The 17,832-nt window shown below is 41.6% G+C and overlaps 1 protein-coding gene across 1 annotated transcript; it reads right to left on the bottom strand.

The window, feature by feature from the left end:
• Positions 1 to 4,556: 4,556 nt before the first annotated feature.
• LOC124355945 lies at positions 4,557 to 6,763 on the bottom strand. Its single transcript, XM_046807094.1, has 4 exons — positions 6,305 to 6,763; positions 5,411 to 6,214; positions 5,065 to 5,277; positions 4,557 to 4,961 (listed from the first exon to the last, which is right to left on the bottom strand). The coding sequence occupies exons 1-4, from the start codon at positions 6,761 to 6,763 to the stop codon at positions 4,557 to 4,559; spliced, it is 1,881 nt and encodes a 626-aa protein (XP_046663050.1).
• Positions 6,764 to 17,832: the final 11,069 nt, after the last annotated feature.

Below are 17,832 nucleotides of genomic sequence, written 5' to 3'. Positions count from 1 at the left end.
CATGTAGAATTACTGAATACATCTAGTTTTAACCCAAATCTAAGGAGTATATACTAAATTGATTGCAACACTGTAACCTAACATTATTGTGTTTGAAATACGCTTATCCTTTTTTTTAAACAGTGTAATCTAAAACACGTAACTCAGTACTTACAACGTTATTGTAACAATATCATAATCCACACACAACTGCGAATAATAGAAGCGCAATAATCTAAGTCTATGCTATTTCCACAGTTGTAATAGTAAATATTACCAATAGTAGTTAAAGCAAGTTTGTAAATTAGTGATTTTCCTGCTATGTTCCTTTTATAGATACTTCTCAAAGAAGCCTCTAATACGCTCTTACTTATAAAACTTAACTCTTGGATCCTACAATTTTGTTTTTTTTATTTATTTTTTAAACTCGTACTTTTTACCATTTCACTATTAAACTAAATATTTGTGATTGTATTTGATGTATTTTAACATAAGTCTTTTACAATTTGGCCAAATGAAAATAATGTTGGTTTAGCTGGAAGTTTAAAACTAACAGAAGACTGTAAATATAATACTCGTTTATTGTACATGTTAAAAACTGTTTAAAATGATATATGTGTCTTTCCTGTAGTTAGTGATCATGAGTGTAAACAAGGACAACCGTTTTTATGTCTGTTGTATTTGTATCACTTATCATGTGTTATTTTACTTGTAAACTCTTCACAACCCCTCGTAGAACATGATTACGTTTTTTACCACCTAATATTAGCACTTTGTTTCAAAACAGTTATTGGGTAGCTAAAACATCTGGAACTGACTTACCCTGTTGTATTAAAATATATTCACTTCATTACACAGTTCTGTGACTATTGGCCATGAGTGTTGAGATAACAACAACGATCTTGAAAACTCGCTCATGTTTTTATTCTAATTAGATAATTGAGTGTTGGCAAGAGAGCACATCAGCACGTGTTAAAAATAGCTTGTAGTGCTTAAAATAACAGTAATAATCATGTTTAAATGTAATGTTTATTGCTGTAATAATTCAATTTTATTCCTTTTCTTACGGTTTTAAAACTGATAGCAATACAAGGCTATTTGTTGTTTATGATAAAACAATTTGAATATCAAAAGCAAATTTAACTGAATGATCAGACAATAAACACCGTCGGGTCGACATTATTGTGGGAAAGCTATCTGTGAACTGTTTTATAGGCTATAAAGCTATATGCTCTAAAGTGACCAGCTCTATTTTCCATAACCATACCAATATGTGTAAAATTTTGAATAATTACTTCCTCTATTATGATTTGATTCATTGAACGTTAGTTTATTAAATCGTATTTACAGATATACGAAAGAGCAGACATACAGTCACATACATACACGTACGTGCATCGTAAAGTCAGTACTTACATACTATTTTTCTGGTTTATAGTTTTGATTGGAAATAAAGTAGAAAAACAGTCAGATTTGTAATGTTTTCCCAAACTGTGACATGTGATTAATAAAGCGCGAAAATGTTATAACTGACCACAACATGAATATATACAGCTTAGAAAGTGGATGGAACGTACTACTGTTCAAAAGACATGGTAATGAGTGAATAAAAGTAATCAAATATATTTAATCTTTTAGAGGTTATACGTATGAAAAATTTAGGGACGGTGGGATGGATTCGAATTAAAATGCGATGTGATCATGTTTTATGCATTAGTATGTGGTTATCGAAGGAATTCAGTAGCTTTAAGCTCAGAAGCATCTGTTCATCCCTAATTAGAATATTATATTTGCCAGCTTTAAAATCAAATATATTTTAAAGCTGGCAAATATAATATTCTAATTAGGGATGAACAGATGCTTCTGAGCTTAAAGCTACTGAATTCCTTCGATAACCACATACTAATTCATAAAACATGATCACATCGCATTTTAATTCGAATCCATCCCACCGTCCCTAAATTTTTCATACGTATAACCTCTAAAAGATTCACAGACGAACATTCTCTCTTTTGCTGAAACTTCCAAGATTTTCTGAGTTAGGACTTGTGCAAAGATAAGATTAAATATAACAAAGATGAAAATTCTACCAATGCTGCTAGACAAACTGACCCTTTAAAAAAGAACCTAAGGTAAGCAATACTAATATATGTATTTCAAAGTCATATTTCATCTATGAATTGTGAACCGTTAATGTTATAATGTTAACTCGCCTTCGGCTCGCTGGGGGCTACGCCCCCAGGGCCCCCATTTGGGTGTTGGCCAATTTCGGGTTCGAGATCAATTTAGGTATTAGCTAATTTTCTATTAGTACAGTTTTGAAATCAGGCAATTTTTTGAGAGTGGGTAATTTTATCAGACTCAATTGTATTTGGGGTAGATAGTAGTTGTTCAATATTCAGGTAGGGAGAAAAAAGATAGGATTTCAGTGAAAAAAAGGTGAAGAGGCTGATTTATGAGCTTGATATCAAGGATATTATAAACTATTGCATTTGATCATTTGAAGGTAATAGAGATGGTGGTTTTAAATGAAGAAAATGCTTTTGATGGAATAAATGGGTGGTTGGAATTTCAGTACAAAAATATGTATGAATTTTGAAATGAGTAAAAGTAAGTTGGCTGTTTGTCGGTTAACCTACGCTCAGGCATTGAGGTTAGCGTATTCAGTCTCGCCACAGGGATGCACAAAACGCAGAGACCATGTATATGTACACATTTATAACAACAAGTAGCTTATTAAATCAGCTTTGGTTTTAAGTGCAATAGTTAGTTATGTTTATGGCATAACTTATGGTTGAATGCAATGGTAGAACAGGTTGTTAAATTGTTAAAGTATTGATTAAATATGTCAGATGGTTGATGGCATGAAAACACGATGACTTAGACAATGTTAATGAATGGTGAATTGACTTTGAGGTAAAAGAATTGGGTTTATTTTTTAGGATGAAAAGAATATTGCTGTTTAATTAATTTGTCATTATTCGTTGTAAGCAAAAGAGATGGTTGATTTTGTGTGTGTTTGAATATGAATAGTGGTTTTAAAAATATAGAATAAAATGTGTTTGGAATTTTGAAAAGAACAGAAAATCAGTTGTTTGCCCGTCGGTTTACCAACGCTCAGATATTGAGGTTGGCGTATCCAGTCTCGCCACGGGGAGGCCGGCAAACTTAGAGACCATATCTATTTACATATTTACACAAAACGGGGAGTTTTATTCTGGCAGATCCCCTTGCCTACTGCTAATAAAGTCATCAGGGAGTTTTGGTAAAGCAGTTCCCTTTGCCTACTGCTAATGAAATCATCAGGGAGTTTTGGTAAAGCAGTTCCCTTTGCCTACTGCTAATGAAATCATCAGGGAGTTTTTGGTGAAGCAGTCCCCTTTGCCTACTGCTAATGAAATCATCAGGGAGTTTTTGGTAAAGCAGTTCCCTTTGCCTACTGCTAGGTCAAATCACGACGGGGAGTTTTTTTTAAGTGGCAGATCCCCTAGCCTACTGCCGAAGACTTAATCAGTGTTTAGAAGGAGCTCGTCATATACAATATTCTTTGCATAGGCGACTCCTTCTACTATTCTGTCGTCTGGTACAAGAACGACGATGTCGTCTGGACGTCTCACTCTGCTCAACAGGACGTAGAGCTGGCCATGAGTGAAGCAGTCCGTTCTCAGGTCGACTCCGACGTACTCAATTGTCTGGCCTTGGCTCTTGTGACCAGTCATGCAGTACGCCAACATGAGGGGGAACTGACGGCGACAAACCCGGAGCGGCGCGATCCTTCGGCAAACGCGAACCTGAACGTAATCCGGGGAATTCCGATAGGTTGCGTGTTGCCGATAAGTCTGACGGTGATCAGTCGGCTGCTGATCGCCGTCACAATGACTTTGGTGCCGTTCACGAGTCCATCACCGATATTTAAGTTTCTCATGATTAAGCATACGGAGCCGACCTTGAGACGCAGGACGTGATCTGGCACTCCTTTGCCAGTGGCCTGGTTGAGGAGATTTACGTCCACATCCAGCCCGTCGTCGTCTTCTCTGTCCACGGTGTCCGCGCTTCTCAACTCATGAATGCGCCCGTCCATGAGGTCTAGGATGCGACCGTTGATCTCCTTGACGTTCACATTCAGAGTTGAGAGTATTGCCCGTCTCGCACAAAGATCAGGATCTCGCAGAACACCAGGAGGAAACACATCCGTTATTAAGTCCGCGAGAGAAGTGAGGCATCTCACCCCAGTGAGGGGAATGAGAGACTCTCTCTCGCGGCCTTCTCCAAAAAGTAAAGGATTTATTGTTCCATTGCCTACTCCAAGGAGGAAGTTGGAGTAGTCAATGGAACCACTAGTTCTCTGGGGTGTCGTCAGGGAAAATAGTGTGAACAGTCGCCACAGATGTGACGCCCGAAGTGACACGCACGCGACATCAGCTGGTGTGCGAGCCTTCTCAACGACGGGCGCAATCTGACGGAAGTCCCCGGAGCAGATGAAGATCTTATTCCCGAATGGCACACTACTATTCATGAGATCCCGGAGGGATCTGTCGATCATCTCGAAGATGTAGCGGTGTGCCATCGGGGCCTCATCAAACACAATGAGCTGTGCTGCTCTGATGAGTTTCTGCTCGCTGGGACCCGTTGGTGATGTTCCACACACCTGTGCCGTGACCTAGGTCTAGAGGGAGTCGGAACATGCTATGTGCTGTTGTTCCTCCAGCCATGTTCCTTGCAGCAATCCCTGAGCTAGCCACGGCGAGTGCAACCTGTCGACAACCACGGACATACGCAAGGATGACACGAATCAGAGAGGTCTTCCCATAACCCCCGGGACCGTCCAGAAATATGATTCTAGAAGTGCGTCGGTCACGGGGGTTGAGAAGCAGAGAGCGAACGTACTCAAACACACGGCGCTGGTCTGGGGAGAGTTTGGGCACCCAGTCCTCAACGATGGTTCGCTGGAGGTTCTCGCCGTAGTTGAGTAGCTCCTCTACCTAACTCAGTCGTGTCATCCTCGACGTAGGGGAGTCCATGATCTTTCAAGCACGATCCCTGCTGGCGGAGGCTCCGATCGATGTCTATCAAGGTAAGTTTCACCGCCAGTTCAGGGTCGAGAGGGTTCCTTTCTAAGTGATCCTCGCTAAGGTGGTTCTTGAAAGACTCCCACAGAAGAGCAGCGGGAGCTCCCATGTTGCAGAGGATCACGAAGAAGGAACGGAGCCTAGGTCCAATCATAAACGTAGATGCCTCGCGCAGCGCGTGATTGTATTCTTCTTCGTCTTCCACCAGGCCGATATTGCGGGCTACGTCCTGAAACGTCCGGCAACCAGGACCGCCACGAGCCAGAAGATCAACGTAACCACGGCAAGGTGTAGACATAAGTAGAATACGAAGGTAGTATTGTTCTCCCTCGGTTGGGAGAGACCCACATCAACCTACATACCTTCTCACCACGCTGGCGAGTCGTTACAAAGTGATGGCCATCGGGGTGTTCGTACAATTCCGCAGTACGTGGGCGCTTAGTGTGCACCATGAACTTCTCGTAAAATGTCTGGTACGTGACATTGTCAAAAGTTTCATGGTGCGGGCGATTGAAGTAGACCATAAGCTTGGAGCTTGCTTGAGTGACTGCATCAGAGAGCTGTCTCGGCCGAAAGACAACACTTTGTTTGCCCTCTAAATGCACGGGAAGACAGTCAACGGTGGGCTCGAGCTTTGACACAGGAAAGTCGAGAAGACGCCAGCATGCGTCGCTGGCACCCACCATTCTCTTCGTCACGTAATGCTCGACCTCATCCTCTTGTTTCCCCAGGGGAGTGACGGTTACGTTCTGGAGAGAACCGCCTTTCATGAGGTACTTAAAGAGGTACTTGATTACGCGACGAGTAGAAGCAAGCTCCAAGTTTATGTGCGCCTCGTATTTGAGCAGTAATGCGGAATTGTACGGAACGACCCAGCCATCATGCACTTTGATCTGTCTCCTACGTGATGTGATAAAGCCTTCGTTTGTGTAGTCTCGTTTGTATTGGACGAACCCCCTCTCGTCCACGTGGGTGGTTTGGCAGGCAGGCTTGGGGTAGAACTTGTTGCAGTGCCCCTTTGCAGAGTCCCAGCACAGGAAGTCGGTGCGGTGGTCAGTACCACATGGACCATGAATCATGTGTTTCAGCACCAACTTCCTGAGTCTTCCAGCGGCTTCCTCCTCCGAAGGGATGTCTGCGCGTATTACGGAGTCAATGTCACGTGCCTGTACCGGTCCATCGCCGTCAATTTTAAACACAATGTGGGCATGAGGAAGGCCCCTCATTTGCATTTCAATGACATAGACGATGTAAACCGGACGGCTAAACATTGCTCCGCTGCGCAGATCTCGGAGGAGTTCGCCAAGTTTAATCTGGAAGATTCTGCAGGCTGTTGAGGGGTCACTGCGCCCGCTGTTGTGAGGGCAGGCCTTCTTGTTTTCCTCCCAAGTAGCACTGAAGGTGAACGTCAGGAAAAACGTAGGTGAACCCAGACGAGACACAAGGCCCATTGCGTTCTCGTAATGTACCTTCATGTATCTGGGTCCACCGGTAAACGAACTTGGGAGGTAAACTTTTCCAGCCTGCACCCCACCCTCACCCAAGACTGTTTCATCGCGGGTGATGTCGCCTAAAACCTGCCCACCAGCTTGCCTACCCCGTTGAGCTTCAAGGAGCTCGTCCAGTGGTCCTATCCTCAAGGAATTTTGAGCAGCAGAACGCGTTTGGGAGAAACGAATAAATCTTAGACGCTCCTCCTCGTACCTCGCGAACATCTCGACCTGCCATGCTTGAGACAGCCTGCCGAAATGCGAGAAACGGGGATCGGAGAGGAGGAGACATCTAGAGTAATTGTATTGTGAAAGTTTCCCCCCCGTGGTTGTCTAAGCGCCCAATATGCCACCCTAAATTACCTTGAGGATAGAGCAACGGATATTGGAAAGGCTCCATTAAGGGGCTAAAGAGGTCAACGGAAGACGGACGCCTATCACTCTTCTTCCAGATGGTCAATTTTCTTGGATCAGTTATGGTGTCTTCATTGCTCAATACAGCGTGCACTTCAATGCCTGTTTGCCTATCTCCAAGAACAGGGCCATGGGTAGATCTGCTGGTCACTTCAAATTCCAAATGAGCGTTGACTGAAGGCTCATCACTCAATCTACGGAAATCATTGATGAAAGGATTACAGGAAAGAAGATATGTATTAATTTCATCAATGACTTCTGAGTTCAATGATCTACCCATGGCAATGTTTTTGCGCTCCTCGCCATCATCTATGTACAGGCGGCACCGGTTCACAAACTGGACATCACCTCCCTTGGTCCTAAACTTTTGACCTGGAGCGTCCAGACTGTGAACCTGGTGGTACATCTTACCTTCGATCTTAAAGAAGGCGAGGCCTGAAGGATGACGGTACCCCCCCAGTCACCTCGAGAGCGCAGAAGGCAAACAAGTCATTGTAGGCACGGGCTCGTTCGATGAACAGACGGTTAGAATAGAAACTGGCGTCCAGAGGAGGTAAATTATGGACTTTATAAGATCCCTCACCGCAACACCATTTCTTCCTATCCTTCTCTTCATCGAACAGCCTTGCATGACAATGAGGACACTTTGAAATGTTTTCGTCCCATAAACTTATTTTTTTTAGTTTGTAAGAATTAATATAGACTAAATTATCTATTTTTCCAATACGCCATTGGCCATGTTCAACTACACGTCGTGCTAGTATGTTAGAAAATGTGCCTTCTGTCAATTTAGGATTTTTTATTCGAAATATTTGTACTTTTTGTAAATTTGTGTCAGGATGTTTTTTCTGTATAACGCTGAACAGCACCCCTGTGAACTTCAGGATGCTGCTCAGTGTAGCGCTGAACAGCATCTCGATGGACCTGAGGATGTTGCTCAGTGTAACGCTGAACAGCATCTCGGTGGACCTGAGGGTGCTGCTCAGTGTAAACGCTGGACAGCATCTCGGTGGACCTGAGGGTGCTGCTCAGTGTAACGTTGAACAGCATCTCGGTTGACTTGAGTGTGCTGCTCAGTGTAACGATGAACAGCATCCCTGTTGACTTGAGGATGCTGTTCAGTATATCTTTTCACTGCGTCCCTGTTGACTTGAGGATGCTGTTCAGTATATCTTTTCACTGCGTCCCTGTTGACTTGAGGATTGTTTTGAGGAGTACTTTTTCTTTGAATTTTTTATCTGCTCCTCCTTAGTGGTTGAAAGAGTTTTAGGGCGGCCACGTTTCACTTTTTTAGGTCTACCCGGCCCCTTTTTAACTGGAGCACAGACGGACATGGTACTTATTTCTAATGGCGGTAAAGATTCGACAATGCTTAAACAAGTAGAATTATGATCTTTGATTATTGGCTCAGGAGGAGAGGACACTGATAGCGTAGGGAACATATCCAGTCTACCCATGCGCAGCATTTCAGCCAAATGGGGGCGCATTGATGGTATATCATAGCGCAGTTTGGCTGGGTCCCGGCCAAGGGCAAGTGAAGTAGCATTAGCAATGGCGAATACGCCGCAGTCAAAACCGTTTTCTTGCCTTTGGACGGGAATAAAATGCTGGAACGATGGATAGGTCCGGGAACAGAAGGGAGAGCAGCTTAGTTTGGTCTGCAGTGAGGTGGGCACTGTTCAGACTGTCGTACACATACAAATTACTGCCATCGTGGAAGACCACAATCCAAATGACCGATAGAACTGGCGTCGATCTTCCCCGAGAACAGAATTTGTATGTGAGGTGTAGCGACAGCCGAAACACCTTCCATTGCAGCAATGGCCGAACAGCTTACAGGATGATACTCAGTGTTTTCATCCAGTATGCTTCCGAACCTATCCATATGGTCAGTACTAAGATAGTCCCCACTCTCAACCTCTCTTACCATTCCCTCGAGGAATGCATTCATTTTAAAAAACGTCAAATAAAAAGGAATAAAAAATTAAACAATAATTAAAAAGGAATATAAGCTTCAATTAAGAACACAAAAAACACAACGAGAACACAAGGAACAGTCAGAAAAAAGGGCAAAATGTTGCCTAATAGTACAGCGAAGAAGCAGAAATAGTCACTTGGACGTCAACAACAGTGCCCGCCTCTATCTACAATTTAGCTTATTTCAATAAATATTAAAAAGTTAAAAAGGAAGTTATAAGCTTTAACTAAGTAAAAAAATAATAAAAAGATATAAGATAAAAAAACAACGAGAACACAAAAGAAAAGTAAGAAAATTGGTCACAATATGGCGTAATAAGAAAGAAAAGAAAGCAAAGAAGTAGAATAGAAGTAGTCACTTGGATGTTAAGAACGATGAACGTGAACTTTTATTTAAACGTAAAATACATATATTTTTTTACTGAAACAGTCAATCCATTAAGGAAACAACAAAACAATAAAGCCTAGTATAAAACCGAAAATATTCAGCCAAGTTAAGAGTACGGCTATTCAAGTAGTCAATGTAGACTGAGTAGGAACGTAAAGTTAAGTTTGGATTTCATAACATCTAGGGATATCAACTCCTACGTACCGTACAGAAGTCGCTAAGGCCATCAATTCTCTTCACTAGGATCCCTAATGTTGTCCCGACACAAAACTATCACTTCGGAAAGCAGCAACTGAATTTTGCTGTTGACTTTTGGAAACGCGAATGAAGATGGGTGGAAAAATAGCAAAAAATGACAGTTTTTTGCAAATATCCTCGTAAACGGTAAGAGATATCGAAAAAATGACGAAATTTTTTCCACCCCTGGACCGTCCCCAACTCCTCTGAATTATTTTTCCCTATCTATCGACACCAAAAAAGTTAACCTAGGACTATCTTTACGTTAACCCCCCCCTCCCACACCCATCCTCGCAATGTCCCTATCTACTATATCACAAAATTATTTATTTCTCGGGATTGGGTAAACATATTGAGACACTTCAAACTGTTTATTGGTGTAGAATTTTCACGATGCATCTTATGGTGTTATTATTTATTTTCTAAAAATTTGTTTTTTTTTATTAGAAATTTTTGAAAATTTTCAAAAAATACGTTTTTCAACTTCTCGCGCCTCCTGTATATACACTTTAAGAGATAGAGCAAAAGTTTAAATTGCAAACTTGTAGAGAGTTTCAAGGAGAATACTGTAAGTGGGCTCCGTTTTTCGATAGGATGCTTCGTTAAGTCACAATCGAGCGCCTACGAAAGGTCTACACGGGGAGAAAATGCGTCCGCCATTTTGATTTTTTTAAGGGGTTGAAAATGAAAAATTCTCACTTTTCGGGATTTTCCTGGTGGTTACACGTGGAAAGCTATCTGTGTACCAAATTTCAAGTCTCTAACTCATCTGGAAGTAGGTTAGAATTAGTATACGTGAGTGAGTGAGTGAGTCAGTCAGTCAGTCAGTTACACATGCGGTTGTATATATATTAGATACGACAAAAAGTGACTGGACCTTTCTTGTTGGAAATTTAATTTTGTCTTTCGATTGTGCCCTCAGATCTGATCTACGACCTATGGTTTAGCCAGAAATGAGCTGGGGAGAAAAGTCTGCACGGGTCAGCTATCTTGAATTGTTTAGTATAAACATAATAAAAACCGACCTCAAGGCAGTATTTTAAGTCGAACAGGGGGTTTAATATCACCAGGAGACTATCTAGTCAAGGCGAGAAATTCCCTGGGTGGGTGATTAATGTTAAGGAGGTTAAGACAAGAGGGGGTTTAATTTCGTCAGGATATTGTCTGGTCATATGAACAAATTCCCAGGGGGGGTTAACGTTACCGGGGGATAAGTCTCCAGGGGGTTATCTGGTCATACCAGGATCTTCCCAGGGGGGGGGGGTTAAGAGATTTGGTGACTGGTAAAATTCGGACATGAGGTCATGGCAGGAAATTCCCTGGGGGGTTTAATGTTACCAGGGGGTTAACACATCAGGGGGTTGAATGTACAGGAGGTTATCAGGTCATACCAGGAAATCCCCGGGGGGGGTTAATATTACCGGGGGTTAATGACACACTTGGGCCTTTTTTAGAGGGTATTGTGTCTGTGAACATAATAAATATTCCTCTGTCCCTATCTACTATTGACGCTTAGCTAACGCTCAGCCAACTCCCGAAGTCACTGAACCTTTTCTGTAGATCACGTGATTTCCTAAATCCCGTTTAAAATTTGTTTTGAGTTACGACCAACCGTTTAGCCGCTATCAAGCCCGGAATGTTAATTTTTAGGCGAAAATGTCCAATATTTTCACTTAATCCGCGTTTTGCGGTCAAACTAAGGGAAATATAGTAAAAAGTCACTGGACCTTTTTTGTAGATCATCTTATTTCCTAAATAAAAAGTTAGTCTTATTTTGACCTCCGACCAATGGTTTCGCCGCTATCGACCCCAAAAACAAAAGTTTCGCGTAAAAGTTACAACAAAAATTGTACATAATCACGTTTTTTCGGCCAAACCAATCGAGATAGGGCAAAAGATTACTGGACCTTTTCTGTAGATCGCGCAATTTGCTAATTTGATGGGTCAATCAGATTTGAGCTACGACCAACGGTTCGGCCGCTATCGGGCTTGAAACATTATTTTTATCGAAAAAATCTCTGGAATTTCAAATGTTCGAGCGTTTTGTCGCTTAACCATGGAAGATAGAGCAAAAAGTCATTAGACCTTTTTTGTAGTTCACTTCATTCCTGACCATGAATTTTCCGTCAGATCCGAGCTAGCTCCAACGGTCCGCCCGCTATCGGGCTTACAAAAAATGCCTGCAGGGGTGAAGAATGCGCGATTTTTTTGGGAATTTTTTTGAGGGGTTGAAAATGAAAAATTCTCACTTTTCGGGATTTTCCTGGTGGTTACACGTGGAAAGCTATCTGTGTACCAAATTTCAAGTCTCTAACTCATCTGGAAGTAGGTTAGAATTAGTATACGTGAGTGAGTCAGTCAGTCAGTTACACATGCGGTTGTATATATATTAGACTCGCCTTCGGCTCGCTGGGGGCTACGCCCCCAGGCCCCCTTTTGGGTGTTAGCCAAATTCGGGAATAAGAATGATTTAGTGAATAAGAATGATAGATTCGGACATTATGTAATGCCAGGAAATTCCCAAGGGGGGGGGGTTAGCGTTACCAGGGGTTAAGACATCAGGGGGTGATCTTGTCATACCAGGAACTTCCCAAGGGGGGTTAAGAGATTTAGTGATTTGTAAAATTCGGACATGTGGTCATGCCAGGAAATTCCCAGGGGGTACAATGTTACCGGGGGGGTTAACACATCAGGGGGTTTAATGTACTCAGGAGGTTATCTGGTCATACCAGGAAATCCCGGCGGGGGGTAATGTTACGGGGGGTTAATGACACACCCCAGGCCCCCTTTTGGGGTGTTGGCCAAATTCGGGGATAAGCGGAATTCGGAATAATATTAGACCTATTTTATTGAATTTGCCAGTTTTAATCAAAGTTTTGACTCTAAGGCCATTTTGTGGCTTAGCCGTTAGAGATACGACAAAAAGTGACTGGACCTTTTTTGTCGGAAATTTAATTTTGTGTTTCGATTTTACCCTCGGGATTTGAGCTACGATCTCTGGTTTAGTCGGTACAACGCTTGGGATAAAAGTCTGCACTGGTCAGCTGTTGTGTAAACAGATACAGTGTAAATAAATGTTAAAACTACCTTTATCAGATTATTAAGTTGATCAGGGGGTTTAATTTAATCAGGAGTTCATCAACCAGGAAATTCTCGGGAGGAGGGGTTAATGTTATCAGGGGTTATAAGAACGCGTGGTACTTTTTCTGGGAAATGTGCGTCTGTGCTACGAGAACATGTGTACAGTAATTTTTATCAAAACAAAACGTTGATCAGGGGGTTTAAATTACTTCGGAAATTATCATTCCACGCCAGAGTTTTGACAATGAACTAATACTTCATAAAATAAAATAAAAAAAACACTCTGTCCCTATCTACTATTGAAGCTTCACTAACGCTCAGCCAACTCCTGATGTGGAGGGGGGTTTTAGTCACTCGTTAATATAGTAATACAAGGTCAATATGGAACCAGCATGAATCGCACTAATTATAGTTGCAAAATTTAAAACGCCTAAAAGTGACGACAAAGAATTTGCCTTTTAGAGCATTTATCAGGCTTACGGAAAGATAAACGACAGAAAGCTACTGGACCTTTTTTGTAGATCCTATGAATAGCTACTTACAAAAAGATTTACATTTAAGCTAGGACCAACGGTTCGGCCACTATCGAGCACGAAAAGTAAGTTTTTAAGTGAAAATTTACAATATAATCACGTTTTACGGCTAACTCATAGAAGATAGAGTAAAAGATCACTGGATCTTTTGTGTAGATCGCATTATTTTGTATTAAAATAAAATTTTTAATCTGGGCTAGAACTAAGATTTTGTCTGAAATAGAGCCCAGAAAACAAAATCTCACGTAAAACTCAAAAAATCAAAACTTTAAAACGCGTTATGCGGCCAAACCGTTGAGGATAGGGCAAAATGTTACTGACTCTTTTTTGTAGATCACGTCATTTCCTAATTCCGATTGAAGATTTGTTTTGAACTACGACCAACCGTTTAGCCGTTATCAAAGCCCGGAATGTAAATTTGTAGGCGAAAATTTCCAAATATTTTCACTTAATAGCATTTTGCGGACAAACCAATGAGATAGAGTAAAATGTCACTTGAACTTTTTTGTAGATCACATTATTTACTAAATCTAACCTTTGATTTATTTTGACCTCCGACCAATGGTTTCGCCGCTATCGACCTCAAAAACAAACTTTTCACGTAAATAATTACAAAAAAATTGCACATAATCACGTTTTTTCGGCCAAAAAAATGGAGATAGGGCAAAAGGTCACTGGACCTTTTCTGTAGATCGCGCAATTTGCTAATTTGATGGGTCAATCAGATTTGAGCTACGACCAACGGTTCGGCCGCTATCGGGCTCGAAACATTATTTTTATCGAAAAAATCTCTGGAATTTCAAATGTTCGGGCGTTTTGTCGCTTAACCATGGAAGATAGACTAAAAAGTCACTGGACCTTTTTTGTAGTTCACTTCATTCCTGACTAACGATTTTTCGTCAGATCGAAGCTAGCTCCAACGGTTCGCCCGCTATCGGGCTTACAATAAAGGCCTGCAATGGGTAAAGAATGCGCGATTTTTCGGGAATTTTTTTGAGGGGCTTAAAACTAAAAATTCCCGGTTTTCAGACTTTTCCTGTTGGTTACATGGCAAAAGGTACCTGCGTCCCAAATTTCAAGTTTCTAGCACTTCTAGAAGTAGGTTAGAATTTGTATACATCCATCAGTGAGTGAGTTACACATGCGGCTGTATAGTATATTAGACTCGCCTTCGGCTCGCTGGGGGCTACGCCCCCAGGCCCCCTTTTGGGTGTTTGCCAAATTCGGGGATAAGAGTGGTTTATTTATAGGTAAAATTCGGACATGAGGTCATACAAGGAATTCCCAGGGGGTGGGGTTAACGTTACCAAGGGTTAAGACATCAGGGGTTATCTGGTCATACTGGGAACTTCCCAAACGGGCGTTAAGAGATTTGGTGATTGGTAAAATTCGGACATGAGATCATGCCAGGAAATTCCCTGGGGGGGGTTTTAATATTACCGGGGGAGGGTTCACACTTCAGGGGGTTTTATGTACTCAGGAGGTTATCTGGTCATACCAGAAAATCCCGGGGGGTTAATGTTACCGGGGGTTAATGCCACACCCCAGGCCCCCTTTTGGGTTGTTGGCCAAATTCGGGGATAAGCGGAATTTGGAATAGTATTAGACCTATTTTATTGAATTTTCCAGGTTTAATCAAAGTTTTGACTCCAAGGCCATTTTGTGGCTTAAACCGTTAGAGATACGTGGAAAAGTGACTAGACCTTTCTTGTCGGAAATTTAATTTTATCTTTCGATTCCGTCGTCAGATTTTAGCTGCGACCTTTGGTTTAGCCAGGAATGAGCTTCGGGAGAAAAGTCTGCACTGGTCAGCTATCTTGAATTGTTTAGTATAAACATAATAAAAACCGACCTTAAGGCAGTATTTTAAGTCGAACAGGGGGTTTAATATCACCAGGAGACTATCTAGTCAAGGCGAGAAATTCCCGGGGGGGGTGATTAATGTTAAGGGGGTTAAGACATCTGGGGGTTTAATTTCGTCAGGAGGTTATATCCGGTCATACCAGGAAATCCCCGGGGGGGGGTGTGGGTGTTAACGGGGGTTAATTACACAATTCGGCCTATTTTTTGAGGGTGTTGTGTCTGTGAACATAATAAAAACACTCTGTCCCTATCTACTATTGAAGCTTCACTAACGCTCAGCCAATTCCCGACGTGGAGGGGGGTTTTAGTCACTCGGTAACGTAGTAATACAAGGTCAATCTGGAACCAGCACGAATCGCACTAATTATAGTTGCAAGATTTAAAACCCCTAAAATTGACGACAAAGAATTTGCCTTCTAGAGCATTAACCAGGCTTACGGAAAGATAAACGACAAATATAGCTACTGGATCTTTTTTGTTGATTTCATAAATAGCTAGTTATGAAAAAGTTTTACATTTAAGCTACGGCCAACGGTTCGGGCACTATCGAGCCCAAAATGTAAGGCCCCAGGCCCCCTTTCGGGTATTAGCCAAATTCGGGGATAAGAATGATTTGGTGATAGGTAAAATTCGGACATTATGTCATACCAGGAAATTCCCAGGGGGAGGTTGTAACTTTACCAGGGGGTTAAGACATCAGGGGGTTATCTGGTCATACTTCACCAGGAACTTCCCAAGGGGGGTTAAGAGATTTGGTTATAGGTAAAATTCAGACATGAGGACATGCCAGAAAATTCCCTGGGGGGGTTGTAACGTTACCGGGAGTTTAAGGCATCAGGGGGTGATCTGGTCATAACAGGAACTTCCCAAAGGGGGTGAAGAGATTTGGTGATTGGTAAAATTCGGACGTGAGGTCATGCCAGGAAATTGCCAGGGGGGGTATAATGTTTACCGGGGGGAGTTAACACATCAGGAGGTTTAATTTACTCAGGAGGTTATCTGGTCATTACCATGAAGTCGCCGGAGGAGGGTAAATGTTACGGGGTTAATGACACACGTGTCCCCAATTTTACAGGGTTGCTCAGGAGTATTAATATAGCCATGCCAGGAAATTCCCAGAGGGTAATGTTACCGGGGAAATGTTATGTCCGAGCTTAAGATTACTGGTTTGGGAGTGAAAAATTGACCAACTTTATCTACTTTTCCAGATTAATTCAAACTTTTGACTTCAAAGGCATTTTGTGGCTTAACCGTTAGAGATACGACAAAAAGTGACTGGAACTTTCTTGTCGGAAATTTGATTTTGTCTTTCGATTATGCCATCAGATTTAAGCTACGACCTATAATTTAGGCAGTACAGAGCTTAGGACAAAAAGGCTGCACTGGGCAGTTTAAAAATATCACGTAAAAACTTAAAAAATCAATACTTTAAAACGCGTTAAAGAAGGGCAGCCAAACCGTTTGAGGATAGGGCAAAATGTTACTGAACATTTTTTGTAGATCACGCAATTTCTTAAATCCTTTTAAAAATTTGTTTTGAGCTACGACCAACCGTTTAGGAGCCGCTATCGAGCCCGAAAGGTAAATTTTTAGGCGAAAATTTCCAAATATTTTCACTTAATCACGTTTTGCGCTGCCAAACCAATGGAGATAGAGTAAAGATTACTGGAACATTTTTGTAGATTACCTCATTTCCTAACTCCAACGTCTGTCTTATTTCGACCTCCGTCCAATGGTTTCGCCGCTATCGAACCCGAAAACAAAAGTTTCACGTAAAAATTACAAAACAATTGCACATAATCACGTTTTTTCGGCCGAACCACTGGAGATAGAGCAAAAAGTTTACTGGACCTTTTCTGTAGATCGCGCAATTTTGCTAATTTGATGGGTCAATCAGATTTGAGCTACGACCTACCGTTCGGCCACTATCAGGCTCGAAACTTTATTTTAAGCAAAAAAATCTCTGGAATGTCAAACATTCCCGCGTTTTGTCGCTTAACCCACACGAGATAGGACAAAAAGTCACTGGACCTTTTTTGTAGTTCATTTCATTTCTGACTAACGATTTTTCGTCAGATTGAAGCTAGCTCCAACGGTTCACCCGCTATCAGGCTTACAAGAAATGCCTGCAGGGGTAAAGAATGCGCGATTTTTGAGGAATTTTTTTTAGGGGTTTAAAAGTAAAAAAGTCCGGTTTTCAGACTTTTCCTCCGGGTCATATTGTGAAAGGTACCTGCGTGCCCAAATTTCAAGTTTCCAGCACTTCTAGAACTATGTTAGAATTTGTATACATATATCAGTCCAGTCAGTTTCACATGCGGCTGTATAGTATATTAGATTAACCGTTAGAGATATGACAAAAAGTGACTGCACATTTCTTGTCGAAAATTTAATTTTGTCCTTTGGATTATGCCATCAAGATTTAAGCTACGACCTATAATTTAGGCAGTACAGAGCTTAGGACAAAAGGCTTGCACTGGGCAGTTTAAAAATATTCACGTAAAACTTAAAAAATCAATACTTTAAAACGCGTTATGCAGCCAAACCGTTGAGGATAGGGCAAAATGTTACTGAACATTTTTTGTAGATCACGCAATTTCTTAAATCCTTTTAAAAATTTGTTTTGAGCTACGACCAACCGTTTTAGGCCCGCTATCGAGCCCGAAAAGGTAAATTTTTTAGGCGAAAATTTCCAAATATTTTCACTTAATCACGTTTTTGCGGCCCAAACCAATGGAGATAGAGTAAAGAGTTACTGGAACATTTTTGTAGATTACCTCATTTCCTATACTCCAACGTCT

Source organism: Homalodisca vitripennis, chromosome 2, assembly GCF_021130785.1.
Source record: "Homalodisca vitripennis isolate AUS2020 chromosome 2, UT_GWSS_2.1, whole genome shotgun sequence".
NCBI lineage: Eukaryota > Metazoa > Arthropoda > Insecta > Hemiptera > Cicadellidae > Homalodisca > Homalodisca vitripennis.
Note: the sequence above shows the minus strand (reverse complement) of the source record. Positions and strands in the feature narration are given on the sequence as shown.